At 66.7% G+C, this 7,803-nt stretch overlaps 1 protein-coding gene across 1 annotated transcript; it reads left to right on the forward strand.

The window, feature by feature from the left end:
- Positions 1-1,133: 1,133 nt before the first annotated feature.
- Positions 1,134-7,526, forward strand: LOC309600120 (all-trans-retinol 13,14-reductase-like; the record flags this gene model as incomplete). Its single annotated transcript, XM_082332185.1, has 11 exons — positions 1,134-1,299; positions 1,431-1,613; positions 2,560-2,789; positions 3,926-4,121; positions 4,930-5,127; positions 5,230-5,355; positions 5,546-5,684; positions 5,794-5,903; positions 6,109-6,275; positions 6,997-7,156; positions 7,381-7,526. The coding sequence occupies 11 exons, from the start codon at positions 1,134-1,136 to the stop codon at positions 7,524-7,526; spliced, it is 1,821 nt and encodes a 606-aa protein (XP_082188311.1).
- Positions 7,527-7,803: the final 277 nt, after the last annotated feature.

The following is a 7,803-nucleotide window of genomic DNA, read 5'->3' on the forward strand; positions in this document are numbered from 1 at the left end:
GTGTTTGGGGGTTGGTGGTTGTGGGTGCTGGGGGTGGGGGGTCGGTGGGGGGTGTTGTGGGTGTGCGGGTGTTGGGGTGTGCGTGGGTGTGCGTGTGACATTGCACGCGGGGGCCTTTACGTGGTGCTGCCGAGAGAGGTCAGCAGAGCTGCAGGCAGCAGAGACGGGCGTGCGGGTGTGCGTGTGCACGCGTGGGTGGGTAGGGGTGTGCAGCGTGTGGTTGCACAGTGGGTGCATATACGGGTGTGCAAGTGTGTGTTTGCACAGTGGGTGCATGTACGGGTGTGCAGCATGTGGTTGCACAGTGGGTGCATGTATGGGTGTGCAGCGTGTGGTTGCACAGTGGGTGCACGTACGGGTGTGCAAGTGTGTGTTTGCACAGTGGGTGCATGTACGGGTGTGCAGCGTGTTTGAACAGTGGGTGCACGTACAGGTGTGCAAGTGTGTGTTTGCACAGTGGGTGCATGTACAGGTGTGCAGCGTGTGGTTGCACAGTGGATGCACGTATGGGTGTGCAAGTGTGTGGTTGCACAGTGGGTGGACGTACGAGTGTGCAAGTGCTTGCACAGCCGTGTGTGTATGGGCATGCACATGTTAGCCGTGGGCGCGTGTAGTTTGCTCGCGCAGGTGTGTAGGTGTGCCTGTGCTTCCTTACACAAGTGTGGGCGCGCACGCGTTTGCACAGCTGCACGTGTGCATGCACAGCTGTTTGTGCATGCAGCACCCAGCGTGCCAGCACACACCAGCGCCGCGCACCCCTCTGCCTCATGCACATGTGTGTGCACTGCCCACATGCGTGCGCACGCGCGCTGCCGCCCCGGGGCCTGGCCCGTGTCCCAGCATGTCCCAGCGTGTCCCAGCACTGCCAGCAAGGCGTTACGGTAAGGGGGCCGTGCCCGCCCCAGTACCCCATGCTTCCTGGGGTGCACGCGGCTATAGGGTGCCGTGGCTATAGGGTGCCGTGGCTATAAGCTCCTGTGGCTATAAGCTGCTGTGGCTTTAAGCCGCGGTGGCTATAAGCTGCTGCAGCTGTAAGGCGGCGTGTCTGTAATCTCCTGCCTAAGCTGCCGGGGCTATAAGGTGCCGGGGCCATAAGGCGCTGGGGCCGTAGGGTGCTGTGCGCGGTGGCAGCCATGTGGGCCATGCTGCTGCTGCTGGTGGCCCTGGGCACGCTGGCGCTGGGGCTGGTAGCCCACCGGCTGCTGGCCCCTGCTGGCAACCCCTTCGCCCAGCCACCCCCGGGGCCCCCCCGGCCGCTGGTGACGGAGCCGCGCGCCCGCGACAAGGTCCTGAAGCAGGGTGAGTGCTGGGTGTGTGCTGTCCGTCCATCCGTCTGTCCATCCCATTGCGCTCAGGGCCTGCTGTCTGTCTGCACGGCCCCCGTGCAATGAGGCGGGGGGGGGGGGGCTCAGGCACACGCGTGTGCGCAGGGTTCAGCGCCCGCCGGGTGCCGCCGGAGCTGGACGCCGTGGTCATCGGCAGCGGCGTGGGGGGCCTGGCGGCGGCGGGCACCCTGGCCAAGGTGGGCAAGCGGGTGCTGGTGCTGGAGCAGCACGACCAGGCCGGCGGGTGCTGCCACACCTTCCAGGAGCGGGGCAGCGAGTTCGACGTGGGTAAGGACCCCCCCGTGCACCCACCCCAGCACCCATCAGCCTGCCTGCGCCTGTGCATGCAGGTAGCGTGTGGGTGTAGCTCGGCGCACGCATGTGGGGCGTTGTTACCTACCCTGCCACATGTCCGCAGGCTGCTTGCAGCCCTGCGTGCATCCCTGTGCAGCAGGGTTGCAGGGTGGGTGTGTTTGCAACACGTGCACGCAGTGCCTGTGTGCGTGCAGTGTGCCCTGCTTGCACGTTCAATCAGTGCCTGTGCACATGCAGTGTGTGCATCACGTGCACTGTGTGCACACGCATGTGGTGCCTGTGCCTGTTCACAGCATGCACTGGGCAGGTATGGCAGCATGTGTGTGCAGTGTCTGCAGTGTTTTTGCAGTGTATGCAGCGTTTGTGTGCAGCATGCATGCACCGTTTGCAAGCAGCGTGTGTGCATGCAGCACCTGCAGTGGTTTTGTGGTGCATGCACCATTTGCGTGCAGCAGGCAGGCACCATTTGCAAGCAGCGTCTGTGCACACAGTATGTGCATGCAGCACCTGCAGTGGTTTTGCAGTGAGCACACTGTTTGCACACCGTTTGTTGCAGTGTGCCGTATGCGTGCGTGCACACACTCTGCAGTGCATTTGCAGTGTGCACGCCATTTGCATGTGGTGTGTGCGCATGCAGTGCGTGTACAGCGAGTGCATGCAATACGTGTGCATGCAATGCACGTGCTGTTTGCACGTAGCTTTGCGCGTGCAGCGTGTGCGTGTGCAGTGCACGCATGCAGTGCGCCTGCTGCGCTCGCAGCCTGGCTCACGCCACCGCCTCTGAAGGTGACCCGCAGCAGACGAAGGTTAAACACTTAATTCCCCCATCTGCCACCCGAGGGGCTCCCGCCGCGCGTCCCCAAGGTGGGGACCGGCGGGTCCCCAGCCCCCCGGCCCGCTGACCCCCCGGGGCCCGCAGGCATCCACTACGTGGGGCAGATGCACGAGGGCAGCATGCTGCGCGTGGCGCTGGACCAGCTGACGGACGGGCAGCTGTGCTGGCAGCGCCTGCCCGACCCCTACGACGAGATCTGCCTGGGCCCCCGGCGCTACCAGCTCCGCGCCGGCAAGGCTGCCTTCGCCGCCGCCCTGGAGGAGCAGTTCCCTGCCGAGAAGGCGGCCATCAAGGAGTTCATGAGGCTCTCCAAGGTGGGGGTCCTTGGGGACACCCTCCCGTGGGTGGTGGCACGTCCCCCGGGTGTGGTGTTGGGATCCCTCCGGCTCGGGCTGGGGGCTGGCCAGTTTGGGGTGTGGGTGTGGGTGGTGGCACTGGTGGGTCTGGGTGGGGGCGTGGGTGATGGGTGGACATGGGTGATGGTCATGGTGGGGAAGGGGCAGGGGGAATGGTGGGGACAAGGGTGGATGGGACATGGGGGATGGGGATGGTGGGGACAAGTGTGGTGGGCATGGCAGGGAAGGGGCAGTGGGAACGTTGGGGACAAGGGTAACGGGCATGGAGGGGACACGGGTGATGGGCATGGTGGGGACAAGTGATGGGTGTGGTGGGGACACAGGCGTTGGATGGGGTGGGGACAAGCGATGGGGATGGTGGGGACGTGGGTGATGGGCATGGTGGGGACACAGGTGTTGGGTGTGGTGGGGACAAGCAATGGGCATGGTGGGGACAAGTGATGGGGATGGTGGGGACAAGTGTGGTGGGCATGGCAGGGAGGGGGCAGTGGGAACACTGGGGACAAGGGTAACGGGCATGGAGGGGACACGGGTGATGGGCATGGTGGGGACATGGGTGATGGGGATGGTGGGGACGTGGGTGGTGGGCATGGTGGGGACAAAAATGATGGGCATGGTGGGGACAAGTGTGATGGGCATGGCAGGGACAAGTGGGATGGGCATGGCAGGGAGGGGACAGTGGGAATGTTGGGGACAAGGGTAACGGGCATGGTGGGGACACGTGATGAGTGTGGTGGGGACACAGACGTTGGATGTGGTGGGGACAAGCGATGGGGGTGGTGGGGACAAGTGTGATGGGCATGGCAGGGAGGGGGTAGTGGGAACGTTGGGGACAAGGGTAACGGGCATGGTGGGGACACGGGTGATGGGCATGGAGGGGACACGGGTGATGGGCATGGTGGGGACACAGGCATTGGGCGTGGTGGGGACAAGCGATGGGGACGGTGGGGACGCGGGTGGTGGGCATGGTGAGGACAGGCGCTGGGGACGCGGGTGGTGCCGGGGTCCCGGCCGTGCCAGTCATGAGGACGTAGTGGTGCGGGGCCGTGGCCGCGGAGGTGGCCGGGGGTGACGCGGGGCCGGTCCCCGCGCAGGTGGCCTCGCGGCACGTGGCGCTGCTGGCGGTGCTGAAGCTGGTGCCGCGGTGGCTGGCCACCCTCCTGGTCCGCACCGGCCTCATCTACTGGATCTCGCCCGTCTTCCGCATGGCGGCCACCAGCCACAGCGAGGCCATGGCCCGGCTGACGGCCGACCGCGACCTGCGCGCCCTGCTCAGCTACCTCTTCTACGGTCAGGGGACCGTCGCGATAGGGAGGGGGCCGTCGCGATAGGGAGGGCGCCATTGCAATAGAGGAGGATCATGTCGCGATAGGGGAGGGCACTGTGGTGATGGAGGAGGGCTGTATTGCAATAGGAGGGCCATGTCATGGTAAAGGAGGGCCACATCATGGTAAAGGAGGGCCATGTCATGATAGGGAATGGCAGTGTCATGATAGGGGAGAGCAGTGTTGCAATGGAGAGGGCTGTGTTGTGATGGGGAGGGCTGTGTTGCAATAAAGCAGGCTGTGTCATGATACAGTGCAATACAGGAGAGCTGTATCGTGATAGGGGAAGGCTGTGTCGCGACAGCAGGAGAATGTGTTGTGATAGTGGAGGGTACCATCAAGATAGGGAAGGGCTGTATCATAATGGGGAGGGCCGTGTCACGGTAGGGGAGGCTGCGTCATGATAGGGGAGGGCTGTATTGTGATAGGGGAGGGCTGTATTGTGATGGGGAGAGCCACGTTGTGTGATGGGGTGGCCATGTCACGATAGAGGAGGCCACGTTGCAGTAGGAGAGGCCGTGTCATGATAGGGGAGGCCGTATCATGATAGGGGAGGCCATGTCACAAGAGGGGAGGGCTGTATTGTGATAGGGGAGGGCTGTATCGTGATGGGGAGGGCTGCATCATGACAGGGAGAGCCATGTCGCGTGGTGGGGTGGCCATATCATGATAGAGGAGGCCATGTTGCAACAGGAGGGGCCATGTCATGATAGAGGAGGCCATGTCGGGATAGGAGCGGTCGCGTCCCTCCCCATCGTCCCCCCCGTCCCCAGGCACGGCCCCGCGGGACTCCAGCTTCCTGGTGAACGTGCTGATGGTGCACCACTACCAGCGGGGGGCCTGGTACCCGCGGGGGGGGGCCAGCGAGGTGGCCTTCCACGCCGTGCCCCTCATCGAGCGGGCGGGGGGGGCCGTGCTGGTGCGCGCCCCCGTCACCCGCATCCTCGTCTCCCCCGCCGGCACCGCTGTGGGTGAGCGCCGCCCCCCGCCCCAGCCCCCCGCCGCGGGGGGACGCACGGTGGGGACAGGGCGGCAGGGCCCCGCGCCCCCCTCACCGCCCCGCGCCCCCCCAGGGGTGGTGGTGCAGAGGGGGCCGAGCGAGGAGGAGGTGGAGATCTTCGCCCCCGTCGTCATCTCCGATGCCGGCATCTTCAACACCTTCGGCAAGCTGCTGCCGCCCCAGCTCCGCAGCCACCCGGGTACCGTGCCCCCGTGTCCCGCATCCCTGCCGTCCCCATGTCCCCAGCATCCCCGTGTCCCCAGCGTTCCCGCATTCCCAGCATGCCCGTCTCCCTGGCATCGCCAGCGTCCCCATGTCCCCGGCATCCCCGGCGTGCCCTCCGCAGGGATGAGGCGTCATCTCCCGCCTCCCGCCCCGCGTCCCCGCAGGCGTCCGCTCCCGCCTGGCCATGGTGCGGCACGGCATGGGCTCCTTCCTGGTGTTCGTGGGGCTGCGGGGCAGCGCGGCCGAGCTGGCCCTGCCCGCCACCAACTTCTGGATCTACCCCCACAACGACCTGGACGCCATGTAAGGGGCCCCCGGGCACCCCGGGGTGGGTGCACGGTGCGGGGAGTGGGTGCACGGTGCGGGGAGTGGGTGCACGGTGGGTGCACGGCGCTGCCCGCTCTGCCCGCAGGATGACCCGCTACGCCGCCCTGAGCCGCGACGACGTCCCTGAAAACCTGGCCATGATGTTCATCACCTTCCCCGCCGCCAAGGACCCCACCTACGAGCAGCGGCACCCAGGTACGGAGTTGGGGGGCCCCCCCCTGCCCGTGTCCCCCCCCCCAGCTCTGCAGCCCTGATCTGCTCGGCTTTGTGGGCTCGGAGGCTCCTTGATCCCACCAGCCGGGATTACGGGGTGGGCACCGCCACCGCTGCCACGTCCCGGGCTGCCACCGGCACCGGGGTCCCCCACGATGGGACGGGGGTTGTCACCCCCTCCTCGCAGGCCGGTCGTGCATGACCATCCTGACCATGGCGCGGTACGAGTGGTTTGAGGAGTGGGCCGGGACCCGCGCCAAGCACCGGGGTCCCGACTACCAGCGGTACAAGCTGGCCATCGCCCAGCGCCTGCTGGAGCGGGCGCTGCAGCGCTTCCCCCACCTCCGCGACAAGGTGATGGGGTCCCCACGGTGCCCCCCGCCACGCGGGGTGCCCGGCGGGGAGGGCGCGCGGTGGGGACAGGGTGTTCTGCGGGGATGAAGGGGGTTGTAGGGATGGGGTGCCCTGGTGCCCCGTGGGGTTGAGGTACCTCTTCAGAGTTGGGGTGCCCCACAGGGATGGGTGCACGGTGGAAATGGGGGGACTGGGTGTCCGTGGGGATGGGGTGCCCATCAGGGACTGGGTGCCCTGTGGGGGTGAGATGCCCAGGCAGGGCTGGGGGAGCCAGTGGGAACGGGGTACACAGTGGGAATGGGGTGCCCTACAAGTTTGGGGTGCCCCGTGGGAATGCGGTGCCCTGCAGGGCTGAGGTGCCTCATGGGCATGGGCGCAGAGCGGACTTGGGGCGCAGAGCGGGGACTGGGTGCCCAGGCAGGATGGGGTGCCCTGTGGGGATGTGCTCGGTGGGGACGGGGTGTCCTGTGGGGTTGGGGTGCCCAGTGGGGATGTGCCCGACAGGACGGGGTGCCCTGTGGAGTTGGGGTGCCCAGCGGGGACAGGGCGCCCTGCAAAGCCATGGGTAGACTTGGACCTGTTGTGGTGGGACCTGCTGTTTGGTGGGATGGGCCTACCCGTGCCCGCTGTGCCCCGGGTACCCCCATGTGCCCTGTGCACACCTGTGTGCCCCGAGCACCCCAACGTGCCCCGAGCACCCCCCGTGCCCCTGCCCGGGCAGGTGGAGTTCATGGAGGCGGCGTCGCCGCTCACCAACCAGCACTACCTGGCGGCTCCCCGCGGGGAGATGTACGGGACCGAGCACGACGTCGGCCGCTTCAGCCCAGCCGTGGTGGCTGCCATGAGAGCCGAGACGCCCGTGAAGAACCTCTACCTGACGGGTAAGGGACCTGTGTCCCCATGTCCCCCTGTCCCTCTGTCCCCATGCCCAGCTCCAGGCTGCAGACAGTGTCCCCAGGGGCTCCCTGCAGCGTGGGGTGCCCTCCCACGGTGGGTTGGTCCCTCATGGTGGTGGGTTGGTCCCTCATGGTGGTGGCCATGGCCCCCATGATGGTGGCCGTGTCCCTCCCGTGGGTGGCCGTGTCCCACCGCGGCTCGTCCCCAGGGCAGGACGTGTTCAGCTGCGGGCTGGCGGGAGCCCTGCACGGGGGGCTGCTCTGCGCCTCCACCATCCTGGGCCGCCTGCTCTACCTGGACCTGCTGCTCCTCAAGAAGAAGATCAAGCGGCGCCGGGGCCGGCAGGCGGCGTGAGCGGCCAGGGACACTTGCCACGGGGATGGCCCTGTGCCGGGGAGCGTGCTCCCAACTCAATAAACCCCGACGTCCCGCTGGCCTGGGCCCGTCTCTTGTGGGGATGGGATGGGAGGGCATGGTGACAGGGACAGGGACGGCATGAGATGGGATAGGATGGGGATGGGGACAAGGTGGGGATGGGGCTGGGGCTGAGATGGGGATGGGGATGGGGATGAGATGGGGATGGGGACAATGTGGGAATGGGGATGGGGATGGGGATGGGGATGGGGCTGAG

This window comes from Platalea leucorodia, assembly GCF_965183815.1.
Source record: "Platalea leucorodia genome assembly, chromosome: 22".
In the NCBI taxonomy this organism is placed as follows: Eukaryota; Metazoa; Chordata; class Aves; order Pelecaniformes; family Threskiornithidae; genus Platalea; species Platalea leucorodia.